Source organism: Urocampus carinirostris, chromosome 9 (genome assembly GCF_059441175.1).
Source record: "Urocampus carinirostris isolate Australia breed hairy pipefish chromosome 9, RoL_Ucar_1.0, whole genome shotgun sequence".
Lineage (NCBI taxonomy): Eukaryota > Metazoa > Chordata > Actinopteri > Syngnathiformes > Syngnathidae > Urocampus > Urocampus carinirostris.
In genome coordinates this window covers 15,017,222-15,040,573 of record NC_142357.1, presented here as the reverse complement: position 1 = coordinate 15,040,573, position 23,352 = coordinate 15,017,222, and the positions used below count along the sequence as shown (strand labels likewise).

Sequence of the window (23,352 nt, the reverse complement as noted above, 5' to 3'; positions counted from 1 at the left end):
GTCTGATATAAATGCTCTCTTTCACCATACATCCTACATAGAGAAAGGTCGTAAAAAGTTACATTTACTCCGTTACATTTACTTGAGTAGGTTTCTGGACATTTTGTACTTTTATGAGTATTTTCTATTCATTACACTTTTTACTTCTACTCAAGCAGATTTGTGAAGAAGAAGCTGTATTCTTACTCCCTACATTAGGTGACATTGAACCAGTTATTACGTAACTTATACATACCTGACAACCTGTACGGTTTTGCCATACAAAGTAAGTTTTTTATGCATTTTAAGACGAGTACAACGTCCAAGGAAATTTGTACAGAAAAACGCAAATTTGTCATCCGGTAAACACCGACTATCACGAAACGGCAAATCAATCAAGTCAAACAAGTTCGCCGTTGTAGCCTCTATCTCCGTATCGTGTTTATTGTTGCAAACGAAGCGAGCGGTTTGATGCTACTGTGTGCATGCGTCTGCCGCCTGGGAATTTTCCATCATGCATCATTCTGAAAAAAAAAAAAAAATATGGTGTACGATTATTTTGTATTTTGTATGGGAAAATACGACAGTTTGTACGGGCATGGAGCCACGGAGGTTGACAGGTATGCTTATATCCCCTCCACGTAGGTACGCTTTTGTCTGTCTCAATGGCATTAGTGATGTGTCATTTGCGGACGAACTGGGTCAATTTTCATAGTTTATTTGTTGTTTTACTAAATAATCAATATTTTTAATTGTCATTGACCATCGCACGCAAGACGACGCTCCGCATTTACAACCTCGCCGTACTCTCTATCCTGCTTTATGGCTCAAAAACATGGCCCCTGAACGACACCCTGGCCACAAGAATCGACGGTTTTGATAGCAGGGCTCTCAAAACCATCGAGAACATCAGGTGGCCCCAGCGAGTCTTCAATAAAGAGCTCAGAGCCCGCACGTGCCAGCCCCGAGCATCTTCCTTGGTCGCACAACGCCGCACCCGCTGGTTTGGCCATGTCATTCGTCTACCACCAGACCATCCGACACGAGCCATTCTCCAGTTTGACCCAAAGGCAGCAGGCTGGAGACGACCACGAGGGAAACCCCGCACTCGATGGCTCGACGTTGTTGCGGGCGACCTCCAACAACACGGAGTTGCTGTAGAGGATGCAGAACAGCTGGCACAAGACCGCCAGCATTGGAAAAACCTGGTTCATCTGGTCGGCTCAACGCACAGGGACCTTCGCTGGAGCAATAATCAATCAATCATTTTTAATTAAGATCTTGTGTGGTTTTCAGGGATTCTTAATTGCTTGAAGTTGTTATTGAAAATGCTTAGTATACAAAATTGTTCAAAATTTAGATGAGTTACACAACACAGCGACATCTTGTCATAGAACTCTTAAGGAGTAGCATGAACCTGTCCTCTTGGGCGCTACCTGTAGGGGGCGATGATGCTTCATAGGACAACGCCATAAAAACTCATGCCAGCTGCCGTTAATCACAAGGACAGAAGAAATGAAATGGCACGGCAAAGCCACCAGGCAGCGGCGTCAGTGTCATTTTTAAGCAGACTTGTAAGAAACATGGCAACAATTTCGGGCATTTACAAGCACTTCACCACAAATTCGTGCACATTTTAATACTTGAAAACACAATATTTAGGTTCAAGAATTTTAAAAGGATTTCAAGTACCCATACGAACCCTGTATATCATCACAGAATGGTAAAAGGCTTATTCCCCAAAGAAGTGCACCCCAGTTTAAATATTTTTCTTTAGCTTAACTCCCACAAAACTCTCCATATCTTGTCCCATTAGCAGATATTTTTGATCATTCTTTTTTTTAATTTACTTAATTTTTTTTCTTCTTTTTAAAGTTTATGAGATCTTCTCATTTGACTACATTTTAACCTTTTCTAGTAAAATAAACCCCTTGTTAAGTATTAATTTATTATTGAAAAGATTTTTAAAAATATTCAAAAACATTCAATTGACAAAAGAATAGCAACTTAGAATTAGTCTTATTCTATTCTATAAAAAAGTGCTTGAAAATCTAAAATTTATTATGACTTTATGAAAAAAAAAAAACAAGTCAAGCAGTCACATTTATTTGTATTGCCGTTAATCACAAAATGTCTCAAAGGACTGCACAGGTTATAATTACACAATATCCTGATCTTAAACCAATATGCAGGCAAGGAAAAACTCAAAAACCTCAGCATGGGGAAAATAAGAAACCTTGGAAGACGCTAACAAGATAAAAGTATAAGATTAAAAAAAAAAAAACTCTTACTTAAAAATTGTGTTTTGTTTTACTTGAAATCTACCTTCTAAAATACACTTCATTTTGTTCATTTTAAGTACTGTTTTATTTAATAAAATGTTATCCTATTTTACAATTTAAAATATAATTCTGATTACTGCATTTTTTCAGACTACATGGCTTATTACCTAAAAATACAAAATTCAACAGAAATTCGAAAGCGTACTGTCATGATTACTGACTAATATCACCTGTGCCCGCTCATTTGGCGCCAGCCACTGCGGGCTACTTAATTGGTTCCCTGTCCCTTTTTAAGCCCAGTCCTCTTACTCTCCGGTTGTCAGTCCGTCAGCAAACTCTATTATTACTAGGCAAGCATTTTGACCCTGATTTCCGCCTGTCCTGTTTTTTTGCACCCGTTTTTCATCCTGTCCGTTCCTGATCTCCCCTTTTGACTCCGGCTACGACCTGTTTTTGATTCCGACCACGTCTGCATGAGGGGATTGCTTCCTGCGTCCAGCGAGCTGCCCTTCCTTTTTCTATCAATAAACTTGTGGTTAACGCTACGCATTTGGGTCCTGATTCAATTCTGATTGTGACACATACAGAGTAGATCAATTCAAAATGAACAAATTGGTTTATTTTAGTTGTGAAAACAAATATTCTAGTAAGAAATATATATTTTTAATGATTCTGACTTTATTTAGTCCAACACTCGCTCTAACTGTCGTCATGAATTCATGCGCCTCATAGTCCGGAAAATACGGTAGATATTTTTCCTCTTTGTAAGGATTACTGTTCAAATAGATCATGCAGTGGAACAAGAGCATAATGTTCTTACCAGATGGACATAAGGCACAAAGTAGCCCAACACAGCTGTAGCAACTCCAAATGCCCACACACGGTAAGTTAGGATTCGAAACACTCGGAGGTTGAAGTACTTTCGGACCCCCGCCAAAGCTTTGTGCCACCAGTTGCCGCTCTGAGGCGTGGCCCCTGCCTGGGTTTGGGGTTCGGCTGGGCCCATGCGAGGTCCAGCAGGTAGCAAGGGCTTGAATGTTAGAGCCAAAAATGCTTGCGCAAGCATGAAAAGGCTGAGGATCTGGAAGGTTCTGCTGAGTCCCAGGGGCTCCACTATTTTGTTAAGCAGAACAGGGAGGCCCATAGAGAAGAGGCTGGCGCCGGCCGTCACGACGCCGTTGACCAAGCCCAGACGTTGGCGAAAGTAGTGGCCCAGGATAACCAAGGAGGGTTGAAAAGCAAAGGAGGATCCACAGCCAAATAGTATGCCATAAGTAAAATAGCGAAGACTCAGGGAGCTACAATAGAGAAACAGACAAAGACAAATTCTTTGAATAGCGGGAATTATATCATGATTTTACCAACAGGTCTCCAGCTATTTTTCTATTTCTCACCATTTTCTTCCTATTTAACCTGAAAGTCTTTTTATTTTTTACCCCCTTTAAAGCTTTTATACCATGTTTATCCTGGAATGCCAAGTCTAATCTTGTTGCCAGCAATGTTTCACAATGTTGATTTCAATGACAATAAAGACAATTCAGTTAAATTCAATTTGAGACCTAACATTTCTCCTCATGATTTAATCTTTCTTTCTTTTTTCTTTTGTAATGATATTTTGCAGGGAAGGTTAAGATACTTACCATTGAAACATTAATTACATCTTGAATCACAGGCCGCAATGAGGGTTAAAACAATTTGGCCAAGAGCCCATCCAATATTTCTCATTTATGAATACTGTAAATACAAATGCATCTACATGCTATATTTCTCTTTATAATTGCTTTTAATAAAAGTAGTCTTATCAAATTGGTTTTAAAACGCTAAAACAATATATTAGGTCCCTGTTTTAAGCACTAAATTTGATATTTTGTTCTGTAGTATTTCTGTAGCTGTATTTTGTAGTATTTTTGTAGTATTTCTCTGGTAGGATTTTGGTAGTACTTCTATAGTAATGTATTTGTAGTACTGTATTTTTGTAGTATTTTTTTGAGTATTACTGTTTGGAATATTTCTGTTCTATAGTCTTATTATAGTAGTATGTTTGTAGTACTTCAGAAGAAGTCCATCCATCCATTATCTGCACCGCTTATCCTCAGCAGGGTCGCGGGGGTGCTGGAGCCTATCCCAGCTATCTTCTGGCAGTGGGCAGGGGACACCCTGAAATGGTTGCCAGCCAGTCGCAGGGCATTCAGTAGAAGTCATTTTTTAGTATTTAGTATTTAATGTTTTTGTAGTATTACTGTAGTCAAGTATAGCCCTTAATCACAAGAAGTGTCAAAGGGCTACAAAAACCATCCAGCAGCACCACCAGTGATGAAACGGCGGAGTCCATTGCCAGAAGAGAATCCTTGGTTACTTACACCAGGGCTGTCTCAGTAGAGCGATATGCCCTTAATCCTGACTGCATGAATTCAAAACAAATATTCTCAGACATAAAGTGATTCAACTTCTGTGCAACTGTAGTGGTATTTCTGTAATGTTTTGTCGTATTTTTGTAGTAGTATTTTGTTATAGTATTTCTATAGTAGTATTCCTGTCCTATAGTATTACTTTAGTAGTATTTTGTGGTATATCTGTAGTATTTCTTTCTTTTCAAAACGAAAGCCGAATTATATATTGAGTCCCTGTTTTTTAAGCACTTAATTTGATATCTTGTTTTGTAGTAAATATGTAGTATTTTTGGAGTATTTCTGTAATCATATTTTTGTAGCAGAGACAGAAAGGCACAATGGGGACAAAGATGGCTTAAAAAATAACTAGTTTTTATAAGTAGTATTTTATTTACGATGCTCCATTGATTTTGTATTATATATATATATATATATATATATATATATATATATATAAATAAATGTGTGTGTGTGTGTGTGTGTTTGTTACTGTTACAGTTTTGTCTTGTACTTGTATGTTTTTTGTAGTCCAGAAAGTACGATTTTGTGGTAGTTTACTCATCAAAAATCAGTGACAAATGGCGGTATAAAGTGTAATTGTAACCTGTTCAGTCTTTTGAAACATTTTTGATTAAAGGCTATACAAATAAATGTGATTTAAATTGACATGACATTGTCGTCTGCTCCCTTTGACAGAGATGATCGGATTGGAGCCAAAAAGGCCAAGACAAAATTGGTCTTTTTATTTCTTTAGAAAAGAAATGTCTCATATAAAAATTGTTACACAGCATACACAATGTAAAATGAGAAAAAAAACGTATAACATACTGGGAAAACTTATAAGTTGACAGGTATGTGATTTGTGTAACTTCTCCTTGCAACCCCTTTCTTTGCACCACGCGCACACATTTATTGTGGCGCATATAATCAACTTTTATTTTAGTAATATCTTCTTAATTATCTGATAGACCCTTTCATGTCGTGAGGTTACAGTCTAAGCCCGAGGCTAAATAATTTACCGTGCTGGTCAACACACTGAAGAAACCAAGCATTTGTTTCTGCTAGTTCGGTGTTAAAATATCCTTTTTTGTGTCTGTGTGCCAGAATCAGAGAAAAAAACGTTACTGATCATAAATTGATTTTTACAGGATCCTAGCAGACACTCCTAATCAAAGAAAAAGAAGAGTTGTGGTAAATGCATTAAAGCAGAAAGATTGGACCGAGGCACTCATAAGAATAACTGGGTTTGCAGCACACTCTTCGTATCAGGTAAGAGAAATCAAACGTTTATGATTGTTGCTATCGAGTCCATATTACTCATTATATCGAAAAAGTATCTTGTTATTTAATTAGTTTCAGCTAACAGTTAGTGTGTAGTATAATCAAGAAATGCTTCTCCTAAATAAATAAAAACATGAATAGTTAAATGTATCTAATAAATTACTTGGATTGTGTTCCGAAGGATTGTTGGCAAAGCATGCCTATTTTCATTTGTGACCCGCAAAGTGTTTACAAGGCTTAGTTTAGTATTTATGCTACATGCTAACATTAAGTTATGCTAAGAAAATAAGATATTTTGCCAATATAATAAGTAATACAGACTCAATAGCAACAACATAAATATTTAATTTTGCTTACCTGATATGAAGTTTGCGCTGCAAACCCAAGTATCTTGAATGAGTGCCTCGGTCCAGTCTTTTTACTTAAATGCATTTACCACAACTCTATCCTGTTTCTTGGACAATGAGTGTCCGCTGGATCCTGTAAAACTTCAATTTACGATGACTAACGTTTTTGGCACACAAACAAACTACAGCTTGCAGCAACGACAGCTTTCATTTCATCGGTCTTCTGACTAGCACAAGTATTTTTCGCTTAAAGGCTAAGTCCAGCCCACCGGAAATGTCACGGTGAAAACAAAAGAAATGGTTTAATACTGTATTTTTTATGTGGTTTTAGTGATCAGGAAGATATGTTTTTTAGCTATTTAAGGTTCTCTTGTATGCTTTTGAGAGGATGAGAGCAAACCCATTAGGTTTTCATTTTTCCATATCAGGGAGATTTGCTCGTAATATGAGCAATTCGAGCTAAGAGCACGATTTCGGAACGAATTAAGCCAATGAGAAGAGGTACCACTGTCCTTTGTGCACTGGTGTCAAATAAATAAATGTGGAGAATTACATCTTACTTTGCAAAAGATGTACTGAGCAATCCAACGAAGGCCAGGAGCGCCCCACTGACGGCAGTTTTCCGACAGCCGAAATGGTCGGTGAACATGCTGACCACCGGCGAACAGAAGAAAATCATCCCCATGGCGAGAGCCCCGACCCAGGCTACAAACATAAAAGAGACAGGATGTGAAAAAGGACAATAGGAGCTCAAGACCATCCGTAGCAGACATAGCCTGATGAAAAGAAATAAACAAACTGAACAATTATGGAAATGAATTACATAGAAAGTTAACACAGTTATAATTAATATGTTACACAGTTGTGTGAACATTCCATTTCCAACAACTGATTTTAATGGAGTTGTTTAATGGACACAATATTTGTATGAAAGTTAATCGTCAGGTTTACACTAATACTAATCTCTTATTAATGCAGGGTCATCACAGTTGAAATTGGTTCTGCTCTTTAAGGTCTACACTCCCCACGATTCAGGTCTTTTTATATTATTTAACAATTCCTACAGCAAAATAAATAATTAGAAAAACGTCCTCAACCGCTTATGTGACTACAATTAGTATACAAATTTTAGAAATTAAGAAAAAGAAACAACTTGGATAATAATATGTGTCTATTTTAAGAATTAACTATATCATGTGAAATGGGAGTTTGGTTTCTATTTGTGGCTTTTTATGTAGGTACAGCACAAAAACCAACATCAACCACTAATTAACAAAATGAAACAACAAAATATTTGCACAAAAAATGCTGTAGAATAACAGATTATAATACATGAAAATGTGCCCGAAGGGAGTAGGCTGAAGCAGAATATTTTAACAGCCTACCCCCCTTTCCATTTTTTTTTGCAGGAAATATATATTCAAAATCAAAACAACAGATCCATACCCCAACAAAAGGAAAGATTAGAAAAAAATTACATTTCAGATCTGCAGTATCTATCAGCATTTGAAGAGACCCTTGTTCCTAATATTAAATTTGGCTATCCTAGTAAACTTTTGTACTTGTCCATAAACAAGACAATTCATTTGTTTTGCTGTTGTCCTTTTATTTGACATCCAAGAAAAAAAATCACCGAATGGCCTTTTTTCTTATATACAAGTAGAACGGGTGATTTAAAAGTCAATTTATACTTTGTTCTCCCCCAAAATCAATAAATAAACTAAAACAGATGGTTAGTTACATCATACAGTCAACCCGGGGTGCAATGTCAATAATTTGACCAAAAAACAAGGTTGAAATGATAACACAAAAGAATCAAAGGGCAGATAAACAACAGTCTGGCTGTCGTTACCTGGGGAGCAAGGTATAACAGCCCTGGCATTGTCCTGAAACTGGAGGTTGTATTAAACCAGGGTTTGGCAACCCAAAATGTTGAAATAGCCATATTGGACCAAAAACAACAACAACAACAAACATTTGGATGGGTCTGCACAGAAAATGAAAGCTCGATATAAGCCTTCGAAGGTAGGCAACACATCCTGTACATATACTGTTTATATATTTATATTCATTGGAAAATGTTAAGAATATTTGTGTCATCCATGTCCTTCTACATAAACCATATAATTTTCCACTAACAAAAAACTTTGAAAAAGTGCCAGGGAACAACTAGTGAGCGACAAAGAGCCACATACTGTATGGCTCCAGGGCCGATTGTTGCTGATCGCCGTACTGCAATAGGTACTTTGCCAAGACCGAGACAAAATGTTCTAATTACCCTGTCACAAATTGCAGGTCACGTTCACGGCATTCTTTATACAAGCCACTGCGTATGACTACCAAAACTTGTATTTTTTTTTTTACACTTCTTATTTGGCACCAAGTTACCAGCATGCATTTTGCATCTCTGTGATGTTTATGTAACATGCAAATAGTTTCCAAATGAGTCCTAGATACCATGAGGTGATTGAGTTCAAGTTCATATTGCTGTTAGTCTGCAGGCTGAAGAAGATGTGCAGGTGTGTGTACACTAAATACAATAAATGTATTACTGTCTGTACTGTGTGTAAAAAGCCCTAGAGCTTAACTAAAGAAAAACATGTGAGCAGCTTGGACTTTTTCACAAAAGTGGGCATGTATAACCTCTAAAAGGCCTCTAGAAAAGGGGAAAAGAAACCTTAATAGATCCCACAGAGCAAATGTTTGAATAAAATAGTATTAAAACAACAAGCCAGCATCACGTTAAAAAATACAAAAACATAGTTAAAACTTGAAAGTGTTTTCATTTTCGGTGCATTTATGGAAGTGCTACAGTAAATGTTATCTATCAATTGGCATTGTGGAATCTAATTTCTGGGTCGCTTAAGCCTCAATGTGTGATAGAAGATGTCACTCCATTGTGTAATTGGAACGAAAACCAATGCCACAGAGCACAACGTAGCAGGAAGTTGCCAGACAAACATGATGGCAAATTCCAGGTAAGGTTTCCACTATGTAAAAGAAATACAAATTTCTCGACCTTTGATTTTTTTTATAAGATTCAGCATTGGTATAATAGTTCCGGTATTTTTGCCGGGTATTCAAATCAATGTTTTTTTAACATAGAACAAAAGTATGGCAGTTTTGGGAATAGGAGAAGGCATCCATTTTCTGCGCCTCTTATCCTCATTAGGGTCGCCCATCTGAGCTATCTTCTCGCAGTTCGCAGGGGACACCCTGACCTGATTTCCCACAAGTCCAAGGTACATAGATATACAACTCACTTGCTCATTCACACCTAGGGACAATTTGGACTGGCCAATTTTGAACATGGGAGAAGACCGGAGTACTTGGAGGAAACCCAAGCAGGAAAACGAACACCATGAAAACTCCGCACGCAGAGGCTGCAGTATCTGGAATTGAACCCTCCGCATTGCGGGGCTCAGCGCTAACCACCTATTTGCCGTGCCACCTTAAGAAGACAATACTTAAAATCTTAATGGCAGAAGATAACAGATAGGATTATTGTAAATCTATAATGCATTAACTACAAATATTGAGCATTACAGCAAACTTAACAGTTGAGAGGTATTGCCTTACCTCAAAGAGCCTTTTCACCTTGTGAACCACCCAAACTAATCAACTATTTACCTGAGGAGAACTGCATTGTTATTTTTGTGTTACTCCGGTATTTTAGATGTTCCTTTTTTATGGTAGTGCCCTCTTGATGTGTATAAACATCCTTCCCTCAACTTGTTACAAAATAGAGGAGCTGCCCAGGTTAAGGTCAGATGAGAATCAGGCCCTGAAATAACTAGAACTCCTCATGAGCTAAGATTATATGTCTCTTGTCTCCCATTGTATGTTTTTTTCAGAGAAGGAATGTGATAGACCAAACAATAACAACACTACAGTTTCAGCATAGAGGAGGAAGCTAGTTTTGGATAACAATGAGGACAACTATGGTATAGATGGAGATGGGGCAATATTTACGCACAAAGAAAGAGGATTCTAGTTTTGAATCCAAAAAACCTTAAGATTTTGGTATATAAGTTGATACCAATTTCCAGCATAGAAGCAGATGGTGCATCTTTTCAATTGAAAAGATGATACAAGTTTGTGTCTATTTTTTGTCCTATCGTTTTGTAAAAAAGCTGGTTCTCATAGGCGGGCTATGTCATGCCCGTAGGGCTTTAGTTTTTAGACCCTTAATTTAATTGCTGGTTTAGCATAGATCTTTATGAGTACATCTTCAAGCATTTAAGTAAAACACTCAATTAAAGGATGGAAAGTGATGCCTATGACAAATGTCAACTTGGATAAAAAAAAATCTTTGCCACGTCCTCAATGGAGATTTATATGGAGATATATACTGTAAATAAATAAATAATCAGTGTTATGGCTAAGTCCTTGGTTGGCAAATGACAAATGCACTAAGCGCTTACACTCGTATCAGGTCCATTCTGAGACTGCCAAACTTTCCCCAGTTCCAGTTCCATAATATTCAAGTCTGAAGCTTTGAAGCAATGTATACAGACCCAACTTGTCACTCTTGTTTCTCTCCAATTTGTTACTGAAACGGATGAATTGTGTGTACCAATTACCGTGCATAGCACAAAGAATCTTTGTAGGTAGCGGAAAGAAATGTGTAGATAAAATGAGTCCAAGAACGGGAGGGACAAAAGGTGTTTGTGTGAAAGAGAAAAAGAGGGCAATAATCTTACACAAAAGCACTTGTTGAAGATCCCAACACATGCAGTGGAAATATATTTTCTCAGACATTGGAATTTTCACTCAAAAAAAGTTGGTATTTATACAATGGTCCGAAATTGTTATTGAGATGGATGTCTTTTTTAAACAAAATTTAAGCCCTTGAAATGTAACCTATTGTCAAATATAATTCAATTTGTGATGATCAGTTAGTGCGGGGTCCAGCAACAAGGGGCTCTGGAGCCGCTTGTGGCTTTTTGGCACTCCCTATTGGCTCCCTGGCGCTTTTTCAAAAATGTTTGATAAGGGAAAATTATATGGTTTCTGTAGAATGACAAAAACATTCGTAACCTTTTTCAACGAATATAGATGTATACAGTATATACTAGGGCTGCACGATTTTGGGGAAAAAAGAATAATTGCGATTTTAGAGACCAGCATTGGAATTTTGATGCGATTTTCTATTTCAAAAGGAAAGGAGCATTTTCTGTGATAGTTTTGTTTCCGTAGTGCAGTGGTGAACACATTCCCTTAACACACGAAAGGTCCCCAGTTCGAGACCAGGTGGAAATTATTGTTAGCCTCGTATGTGCCCAAGCCACACCACTGGAAACGGTGCCCCTACGAACCTAGTGGTTAAGGGATACACCCAACACACCCACCCACCACTAATAATCGCGACATGCTATAAACTTAAGTAAACGGTGCCCTTCCAAAGAGCTTTGTTAGTGTTTCGCTCTGCTCCCACGAGGTTCAAACTTGCCTCTGATTGGCCGGCACTGTTAAAACCCGAACTGTGTCCACTCTGGTTGGCCAAACACTCTATCACTCAAATAACAAAGGGGAACTAAATCCATGAAAAAAATCGCAGTGTCTTGCGATGACATAAACACACTACGTCACATCGCAATATTGATTAGGTTTCATTTAACCGTGAAGCCCTAGTTTATACTGTAGATACAATATGCTTTGCCTGTCTAATATTTTTGGCAGCTACAAAAATAATTATTTTTGGTCCAGTATTTCAACAACATTTTGGGGTACCAACCCCTCACGTGCCTTAGTAGTTCCCAAACTTGCCGAGCAGATGAGATTTTCTATGTAACGGCCACCAGGATGTCAATGTATAGCAATGGCCAACCAAACACCCTTCTCCCATTCACAAGTACGCACCCATTAAAAAAATTTATGTCATTGCTTAATATAAAAAGTATACATTTGTACTCTAACAACAGGTTAAAAAGAGGTTTTGCATACATTTTCTAATTCGTAATGTTATGAAACCAGCTTAAAAACTCCAAGCCAATTTTTGTGATACTAGTAGTACACTGGCACTGACATAATGGCAAACTGCATATTTGGAACCGGTTATACATGCAGTCAAAAATAATTGATATTTGTTGCCTTCCAAATTCGGCCTGGACAGCAAACTAAATCAATCATATGCTTGAATTACAACCATCAAATCAAGATATCCAATCCGGATATCATACATACACAAAGTCATTAAAGAAAATAAAACTAATGCTTGAATATGTAATTCAGATGCAATCGAACTCGGTCAGAAAGGAATGAAATGCAAGCCGGTAACATCGAAGCATTTGTAAGTTTAATATAATTTGTGTCTGGGTAACACACACATGTTTACGAAATGAGGTATCGGTTCGAGACAGAACTGAAATCAAACACGGCGGCTGGTTGGTTAGCGTGTCCGAAGCACAGTTCTGAGGTCATAAGACCAAATTGAGAAACCAAGCCTTCTTGTCCGGAGTTTGCATGTTCTCCTCGTGCTTGCTTGGGTTTCCTTCGGGCTTCCTTCGGGCACTCAGGTTTCCTCCCGCATTAAAAAAATCATGCATGTCAGGTTAATTGGCCCGTCCAAATTGTGCAAAGGTGTGAATGAGCGAGTGGTTGTATGTCTCTGTGTAACCTGCGACTGGCTGGCAACCAGTTCGCAGTGTCCCCTGCCCGAAGACAGCTGGGATGGCTCCAGCACCCCTGTGAACCTACTGAGATAAGTGCTGCAGATAACGGATGGATGGCAAAATATTTTAATTGATGAAAAAATATTGATTTCAATTTAAATAATTATCAATCCTATATGAAAAGTGTATACATATGTGCCTTGTTTTAAGAATACTCATTATTTATTTCACGTATCGTTAACCTCAGCTAGAGGAAAATTTCATAATTGTCCGCCATCTTGCTGCTACGGGTACCCCCCAAAAAAACTCGGGCCAAAAAGGTAGCAGAAAAATGGCGCTTTATGATCCCTTTACATTTTTGTGATTTTAATTCTTACTATTGATTTCGGCCCTGAGGTATTGGAACAATTAATCGATTACAATTTTTTTTAGATTGATTTGTTAGTCAATTACTCATGGATCAATCCAATAATTATTGCACGTTCCCATTGTTGATCAAATAATCAACCAGTCACAAAGAGTTTTTACTTCACAAAAACACATTTTGGTGGGGGGTGAGAGAGGAAACTGGAGCATCTAAAGCAAATTCGCAAGAACGATCTTCCTTCCTCACCCTTTCCCACAAGCGTACTGTTTTTGTTTCTCTCTTCAATGAGGTGATTGACAAAGCAGAGTACAGCTGAGTACACACCCTGGTATTGCACATCTTTTGTATAAATTGGCACAAAAAGGATGAAAGTTCTTGCATACCATGGTGCAATTACTGAGAAATACCGGACCACCTACAAGGGAATAAAAAGTCCACCTGCTAGAGGTTGAAAAAGGAATCTCAGTCTAGAAAAAAAGGAGCCCATTAAAAGTGGACCTGACTAAACCCCAAAGCTCGTTAGGACTCAAACCAAAGTTGTCAAAGAAACAAGTTTCTTACAATGTAGCTACATACAGAAAAAAAACGAATCACAATAAGTCCAAATAAATGTATACTTTGTTCCAGTATATTAAAAAAAGGACTCAAAAATGTCAGCATGTTGTATGTACATTAGCTCGAGTGACCTTGGTTAAGCATGCAATGGTGATTTGCTTTTTGTGTTGTGTTTTAGATACGTATAAAATTTACCTAATGAGGGGAAACTTCGAAATGGGTTAAGGCGGATAATTGCCGTGAGAAAGAAAATAATGTAATGCTTCAAGGACAAAATCTGTCAAGATTACCGATTAGTATCACCTGTGCCCGCTCATTTGGCGCAAGCCGCTGCGGGCTATCTGATTGGTTCCCTGTCCCTTTTTAAGCCCAGTCCCGTCATTATCCTGTTGTCAGTCCGTCAGCGAACCTCTGTTGTTACAAGGCAAGCATTTTGACCCTGACTACCGCCTGTCTCGTTTTTGCACCCGATTTTTCCACCCGTCCATTCCTGATCTCCCCGTTTGTCTCCGGCTCCGACCTGTTTTTGATTCTGACCATGTTTGCTCTCCCTTCCCGGCTATCGACCTGTCTTTTCCGTCCTTGACACTGTCATCACCCGCTACAGAAGATCCACTTCCGTATCCGGATCACGATCCGATTGCATGAGCGGCTTGCTTCCCGCGTCCAGCGAGCACCGGGTCGGGGGCGCTGCCCTTCCTCTTTCTATAAATAAACTTGTGGTTAATGCTACGCATTTGGGTCCTGATTCCATCCTGGTCGTGACAAAATCAGTCTTGGATGCTTATTAAAAAAAATACAAAATGATATGGCATCGTACGATTGACCCGTGCGGGTTTATTTGTATTCTCAGAATCTCCATTCCTAGTACCACGTTTTCAATCCAAAAGGATATGAAGTTCACTCGCATCCAATAATGATTAACTTGATAAAGCCAGGTCTCAAATTAAATATTAGTATGCTGATTCAATTATGAGTCAGTAGTTTTTTTCTAATTGGATTTTGAAAAAAATGTATTGATCAGATTCACTCCAACATAATCCAATAATGATTAAAAAAAATCCTATTAATTTATGTTTTTTTGTTATGGAAATAAACTTAAAAACATTTGATTATTTTTGTGCAATACAACTTTCATAATAGTATTTAAATTTGAAAAATACATATTTTAAAAGGATAAGAGCAAGATAAAAAAATGAAGGCCTGTCAAATTGCACACTGAAAAAAATGCTCTTTTGCCCAAACAATTAGCTTCATTTTTTTTCTACCAAATATTTATTATAATTAGAAAAATAATCATCTGCAATTGGAGACCTGTCAAAATATAGTAGACATCTTAAACGTTTTAGACATAAATGACAAAACAAAATAATGCCATATTTTACGGACTATAAGGTGCAACTAAAAACCCCAAAATGCCCGGAAATTCAAAAGTGCACCTTATAGACCGGAAATCAAATATATAAAATTGTAAATGCATAATAACAACTAAATGCTTCAACATTCAGTAACCATTTATAAACTAATGAAGTTTATTGTAGTTGTGAAACCATGTTTCCTGAATGTTTATGTAAGGTGAGCCTTATAATCAGGAGTCTGGAAAATGCAGTAGATTTCAATTATAATTTTTGTAGTTTACTTGAAAAACAGGTTCAAATATAGTGAAATGAAAAGTATCATACCTCGAATTTTCTGGGGCTGATTTTTAGCCATGCATTTTTTCATTATTTTATTCAAAGGTGGTGTCCGTAACTTGAAAATACTGTAGTGGCCGACACCATCTTCTAGCAGAAGTCATCGTTGCACATCCTTTTGATGTGTGTGCAAGTATGTGAGAATCCTAGACATGCTAAAATAAACTCTTCCTTTCCCCCCCATTCCAACCCCCAGCCCCCTTCATTCCAGCGTAATGTGCTCCGTGGCCGAAACACCAAAAGTAAAATTAAGATTAAATCGGATAGATGTGGTGTAAAAAAGTATATAAAGGCTCTCTGAACTCAGTTGGGCATTGTTAACACATAAATAATAGATAAAATGTTTAATATTTTATGTAAATAATCAATTAATTACATTATGAATCAATATAAAAAGATCCTTAATGAAATTTGTTGAATATCCATTAAACGATTTTTGAACACAGCCTTGGTTTTTGACCTCAGAATTGTCTGTAATTCACCTACAGTTTATAGTCATACTAATAATATAATAGACAAATTTTGGGGGGGGACTTTTGAGCAAATAAAACATAGAAAAAGAAATAAGAGGAAAAAAATGCCTAAATCAAGTTCATGAGTTTGGCAAACAATGTTGTTTTCATCATTATTTGCAATACGATTGGTTGACTAACTAGGGCACTTGCGCAGACTGAGAAGCTTTCTATGGCCAGTGAGTTCAGCACTGATGTTTTTAGTGTGACAAATAATGAAGAATTAAAAAAAAAAACATCACACAAAACATCACCAGCACTAAATATTTTTCAAAAGTTCATTGAGTGCAGAAGACTCACTATCAAACCAAGCAGTTATCCACTAAAGATGGGGACTGAAAGAGATTATAGATAAGCACGCATGACGGATCAGAGGAAAACCTCTTTTTTTTCTTTTTCTTGAGTTAAGCACTGTTCCTCTTGTTTCATTCATTCAAGTGTTTTACTATCTGTACTTGGGTGGGATTGATTCTAATCCTTTTACATTGGACACATCCAAGAATTACGAAAGTAGTCTGAAATGGGAGACACGATAAATCTCTATTTTTTTACTGAAGAATCTCTTGGGTTAAACAGAAAGAACAATTTAAAAAAAAAACAGAATCATTTGACATTTGTTTTTGGGCTCAGTGGACAATATTCTGCTGACACATGACAACCCCCACCCCAGTTTAGACTTTCTTAACGGCTTCCACGCCGATAACAGAGTGAGGGCCAACAATGTCCGGGGGAACAAGCAAAGAATCTTAATCCCCTCCCGCATCTTGACCTTAAGCTTCCCTTGCACTTGTGCATCCAGCCTGGAACCGATTCAAAGAGCAGCGCTTAAGAGTTTTGTGTTTCGAACTTTGTTTTGGAACACACAAATTCCTTAAAATCATCTGGGGAATATTTGAGGCGTGAGACCTTCACAAACTTTGTTAAACATTGACAATAGTCTGTTATAGTAACTAGCTTGCAGGTAAACAGAGGGGAAACAATGGTGTGATTCCGGTGGAGGCTAGCTTTATGAACAACCCAAGTCAATACCTGGAAATTTAATTTGCAGAAACTTTTCATAACATATTTCCCGTATAAGTTATTACACCCTGCCAAGACTTTTCCAACATTGTCCTATCACACGAAAATGTGCAAAACGCAATTGGGCAATAAGTTTACAATATTTTGGGACTTAGCAAATCTCTAGGTGACAGAAAATTTTGGAGGGGATTTTGCACATTTCCAGGTGTGAGAAAAGCTCCAAGATTGATAGCGAAAAGACATCTTTCAAACCCAAACGAGAAATTTTCTACTTTCGGATTTGATGAGTATATTTTGTTTTTTAATATTGGACAAATGCAAAGGAGATTTAAAAGGACGCCAGTTCCTTGTTTTGACAATGATAACACACTGTTGGTCATTATTTTTACTGTTACGTCATTGTCGATATCAGCCAATCTAGTTGCTGTTCTTTGATTCCACGCCCTTTAGGGCTGATCTGTTTTTGTAGATTTAATGAAAAGAGAGGATCGGGGGAAGGACTTTTGGACGAGATGGAATTCTCTTATCGGAAGGCCCCTCTCCTTGCAAGTTCAAAATCCATATTGTGAGTGTCTACTAAAGTCTAAACTTAACAGGAGTATATTAAAACTGTGTAAAACTGGAAAAACTACTGGCTTGATCTTAAATTAATTTCCTGCAATTTTTAAGAAACATGAGAATTGCAGATATCCATCAGTAAATACATTTACTAAATTTTTCCGAACTGCAGTATTAAACACACCTAAAACCCCCAAATTGCCCTAAAATGTTAAAGTTATATGACACTTGAGAATAAGCCTTATACACTGCAGAATATGGCAAACAAGATTGGAAATGCACACACTAATTATATGTGTCCTATTTCCACTCACTTTGCCAGAAACAAATGTTTCAGAATGGAGAAAACAGAAAGTTGTCCTGAAAGTTATAAATAATTGAGAAATCCCTTTCATCATCAGGTACACAAGAGTTTTTCTCTCCTCATGTTTTATTCATTTATATCTTTATGTTCTTTCTATTCTTTAACGTTTATTTCTAGCACTGTGAGTAAAAAATAGTGTGACTAATCTAATGCCTTATCGTTCGTCATCACTAGTGGTCGAGTGGTATTCACTGTTCACTGCCAAAATCTGGGTTTAATTCCCATTGCATGCAATGTTTAGCATTTTAGACTGATCAATATACGCTGATGTGCAAATCAAATACGCACAAATACATTCGTTAGCTCCTTCTGTAGTCTTAATTGCATGAGCCTTATAGTTCAGTGCACCTTGAATATCAAAAATATGACAAAAGACTACTTTTTGGGAGTGCTCCTTATAGTGTGAGTACGGTAAATTTCAATTATTTGCTCAACGGATTTAAACATTGTCCTTGACAAATATAACCTCAAGAAAAATGCCCTTGTTGATTAACAAAGATGTCTACAAAGAAACCATTTAATATGTAGGAATATTAAATGTTGTACACTATTTTCATGGCCAAATTCAAAAACTTTCAAAGCCAATTTTGCATATATTTCCAGTACCGTTAAAAGAAGAATTTAGGTACAAATCATGAAATTTGCAGAGCCTCAAATATAACTTGGGATTTAGATATGCCATTTTTAATCTTTAGTGCGCATTTATCAAGACATATGATTTTTAGATCTTGAGTAAATCGTGAATATATTTGTGGATTTAAACAATATGTGTGTAAATATTTTTGAGACAAATCTCTGGCCAAGTGAAGCCAAAAGAGAGCAGTATCAGCATCATTTTTAAGCAGACTTGTTGTGGCTACACTAAAATTCAAGCATTTACAGATTCTTGAAAACACCAAAATTCAAGGATTTCAAGCACCCATGTGAACCCTTAACACATCAGCTTTTGCCCAAAGAGAACATTGCTGTTCAAGAACATCCTGCCAGAATAAGTGATGTTTTGCTTCCCTCCTTATCAAGGGGAATCAAGTTTATGAGTTCTGAAGACGCCTAAAACATTGAGATGGCGTGACGAGAAAGTTCACACATGACTCCTTTCAGGAGAGTGTGGCATTATAGGCCGGTAAATGTGCATGACCTCGACCTCCTGGGGATTGGTCTGAGAAGGAAAATGTGTAGTTAAGATTCAAAGTACATCCCAGTCGTGACACCAGCCCTGACCTTTTTGACTACTTTGGGTAGAATGCTCGCTGTTTTTCTGTGAAAAACACTACTCAATGGTTTTCTGAGCAAGAGTCAACCAGATTTACAGAACGTTGTTGTCAATGTCAAACCAAAGGGTGCATTTTGCCGGGGTAGCCTTGTTTAAATGTATTATATATTATTTTATAATAGCAACCCTTTCGAAATACAAATATGTGTTAAAAAACTAAATCTAAAAGTTGTAAAAACTTTCTAAGGTTATTTTAAAAATAAAGGTAAAATAAACAAGAAAGTGAAATAGAATTTCACCAACTAAAATGGTTTATAGTTCATTTGACTCATTTTATGTATTTTGTTTTAGATTTATTTAGAAAACCAACACCTATATTATCACTGATAATGAGGTATGGTGATACGTTTTTTTACTTTTAAAGGGACATTAGGTATTATGTAATATTGTGGATTAATTTTTAAATACTTGTAGGGTACGTATTTTTTTTAATATAACATAACACGAGGCTCGCCTAAAGGGAACTGAGATGATTGTCCACCATCTTGCTTCTAGTCGCCTAAAAAAGAAAAACTTGGTTTAAGGCTATGCGGAAAAAAAAGAAAAAAATTGTGCCGTTTGGTCAATTTGAGTCTTTGTAGTCTGTATTCTATTGCTTTTGGTTGCACTAAATACAGCCACATTTAGTGGTCAAATATTAGACAGTGTCCCTTTCATATCCTTTTTCTTGTTTTACTTATTTTTTTTAATTTATGAACTAAACCTAACTTCAAAATAAGCTAAATCATTGGTATGCTGTCAATTTTAGATATTATTTTCCTACAACCAAAAAAACACCCATCTAAATTTTGGTAAAATTATAATGATTATTCCTAGAATATGCTAACAATTTCTGGACAGTATAAAATGTTATCACAATTATATGGAAGTATTTAAACAATTATCTAAAATAAAATGAAATAGTGAATGGCTTGCGAAACAACATTTATTTTATGTACGATCGATACTTTTAATAAATGACATAATGTAATCATTCGTTTGAAATTATCTTGATATGAACACTTTTTGAAAAATGTATTAAATTCTCACATTTCTCCTGGATTGCTCTCACCATACCTGTCACTTAAATTTATACGTTTTTTGACATTTTCAAATTGAGTACCGGATTTATTTGTTTTTTAAAATGCTGCTACGTATAATAAGCAACAATGAATTTACTATAAGTGGGTAAAAAAACTAAGAAAGATGCTAAAATAATTGTGTTGTTTATTGGGCCAATAAAACAAACTTGTGAACTCAACAGCAACAGGTATTATTTCAATCCATCAATTTTCTTCAAGATTGGACTGTTCAAAGATGGTCTACATGTTGCAAGTGTGGCAATGGGAGAGGTGCGCTGATACATGCTTTGTGGGAACCTTCCAAAATTGCTCCCTTATGGGAAATTTTTGTTAAATGTAAGGGAAAATGGTTTAAATGTATTCTCCCAAAATCAATAAAACTGTGTCTTCTTGCAGACAGAACTGTGGTCCCCTACTTGGACACATCTCTCAAAGTACTAAACACTGGACTTATGACCTCCGCTCGGACAATTTGGAGACACTAGAAGCTCCCGGATAGCCCAGCCGTAAACCTTTGGAAAACACTGATGATGGACGCTATAGTTTGTGAAAAAATGATGGAGAGATTCAACAGGTTGAATGTGACTAATGACTTTTGGTAACTTTTTATCCCAACCACAATCTGCAACATCTCTGTATTCACTGTGCATTGCACCACTCTCCTAGTAAATCATACCGTTTTTTTTTTCTTTTTCAACATGAAGCTTAACTGCTCTTTTGTTTATCTGTTTTGAGTTTGTTTGGGTTTGGAGTTTAGTTTATTTTTGTATGTAAAATTGTTAAAAACTCAATTCAAACAGTGAATTTAAAAAAAAATCCACAACATAAATTATTTTTGTTTTCATTCAACATAGTCTTTCTTGCATTGAGTATAACGGTGCTGAGTTGTACAGGTAAAGTCTATATTTACTTATTAAGGTGAATTGCAAGATAAGGATAAGAGAAGCAATTGGCTGATGTTGACAAGTACAGTATGTCTCACAACGCCCAAGGGGGTAAACGTTCCCCTATTTGAGAGCTATGGATCATTCCGATCAGTATGAATGAGCCTCCCTCACGTCTCTTTCCTCACATGGTTAGTCTGTCCCTTGCCATTACTATAGTTTTTCAATTACTGTTTATTTTGTATCATTTTTTGGGCAGGGCTGTTTTTATACAGCACTTTTGAGTGGCACTGAATTGACCAAGAAGTGTTTTACAAATAAATAAGATGACTTTCTTGATTTGGATTCAACCTGTCATTAGGGTGGGATAGTGGTTCCTGGTGTCATACCAGTTGCGAACCGCTTGTTTAATCATTAGTTTGAGCTGAATTTAATACGAAAAGTATATCAAGATCTAACGTACCTCTTGGGGTACCCCCAGGGGTACACGTCCCCTCATTTGAGAACTATGAAAGGAATGCAGGTGTCCTACTTACCCACTTTAAACTGAGACGTCTTGTCCTGGGGGTCGGCATGCTCCCTCACCAGCATCATGTGAAGGATGCCGAAAGAGTTCTGAATCCCGAAGATGGAGCCGTTGCACCATGTGGCTGCCAGAACCACCAGCCAGCCGAAGCCTCCTTCGGGGGGCGCGAAGCCTCCCCCGGCGCCGCCGCCTCGCCTTTCGAGAGCCGGGGACGAGCTCGCCTTGAGTCCAGGTTCGATGAGCTGCGCGGTGCTGTCCTCCTGCGGGAGCGGACGCTCATCATTCTTCCAGCCCGACTCTTGGGCAGCATCGTCCCGCTCGTCCTGCTGGAAACCCGTGGTCAACTGTTCCGCCCCGGGCGCCCCAAAAGACGGCTGCTCGTCTAGCCCGTTTGTCCCCATGCTGTCTAGTCTAGCGTTGAGGTGATTGCGGGCTCTTGGCGCACATACATGCGATATAGGTCACTGACATAAGCGTGGATTTCAACAGCGGATCTGATTGGCTCGCTTTCAAAACATAGCATGCGCCACTCGCATTATGTGTCGCCGTCAACAAATAAAGCCGATTTCAACGCTAGGCTACAATGCTCACCGTTGTAGTGTTCTTTCAATGTAATAAGCGAGTCTTAACAGTAAGACAGCGTGTTTACTTTTTGCTTCCTCGCTCAGCGCAGAACCCGCCAGACCACCAACCTGCGAGCACCTCGCCTCGGCCTACGCAGCACTTTTGTCTTCCTTCTACAAAACAACAAATATCGACAAAGTTATGCCCCTTTTGCGCAATGTGGTAAATGTTGTTGTCTATATTCCACAGGCTGTCTCGTCTCGTCCCATCCACGAGAGGACCAACGGACTGCCGCCGGTGTCGGGCAGTCATTCAACAAATAAGTTACGCCCTCTTTTCCTGGCAGTTGTGCGAGCCGGATCGATACAAACATCGATACGGCTACCGATAGTGTTGGAATCATGGGCGTAACCAGGCCATTTCGGGGTGTGTCAAAGCACCCCCACATTCAACCCGAGCACCCCTAAAATTGAAGCATTTTCAAAAGTCTCTTCTATTTAATAAAGGACAGTGTACTCTTACAAAATATGAAAACACGAAAAAATAAAAACAAAAAACATGTTTAAAAAATAAGTGAACAACGCAGTGTCAGAAACTCCACTGCCAACTCCTCTTTCGCTTAGTTAGTTTCACATGCGGCATAGCGGCGGAATCTGTAGAGCAGGAGTCTCCAACCTTTTTCAAGATGAGAACTACTTTTTCTAATTAAATAGCGCAAAGGGCAACCAGTTTGATATGAATTTCTAAAATAGCAACTTAGCTAGATGGCTTGCTAAATAGTTTAATAGCAATAAGAGTTAGTTAGAAAAGTAAACAGATAAATAAAAACGAAAAGGGGGCTAAATAGCTATCTAAAAGAGTAAAAATCTAATTAAATAACTCGATACAAAGCTAAAAAAAAAAGCTGGATAGCTAGCTCGAAAAGAGACCAACATTTAGTTTGATAGCCACCCAAAAAACGTTAAAATGTTAGCTAGATGACATGAAAAAAATTGTAAAAATTAACAAGAAGAAGAATAAAAAAAAATAGCTACATAGCTTGCTATTTAGCTAAAAAGATAGCTTGATTGTTAGCCAGAAA

At 37.5% G+C, this 23,352-nt stretch overlaps 1 protein-coding gene across 1 annotated transcript in view; it reads right to left on the bottom strand.

The window, feature by feature from the left end:
* slc16a2 (solute carrier family 16 member 2) overlaps window positions 1-22,573 on the bottom strand; it is a 55,669-nt gene extending 33,096 nt beyond the window's left edge. The window contains exons 1-3 of the mRNA XM_088344614.1: window positions 21,718-22,573; window positions 6,840-6,984; window positions 3,082-3,559 (exon numbers count right to left, since the gene is read on the bottom strand). Of these exons, the coding sequence (XP_088200740.1) occupies window positions 3,082-3,559; window positions 6,840-6,984; window positions 21,718-22,108 (1,014 nt within the window). The 5' untranslated portion in view covers window positions 22,109-22,573. The remainder of the gene's footprint in view (window positions 1-3,081; window positions 3,560-6,839; window positions 6,985-21,717) is intronic.
* Window positions 22,574-23,352: the final 779 nt, after the last annotated feature.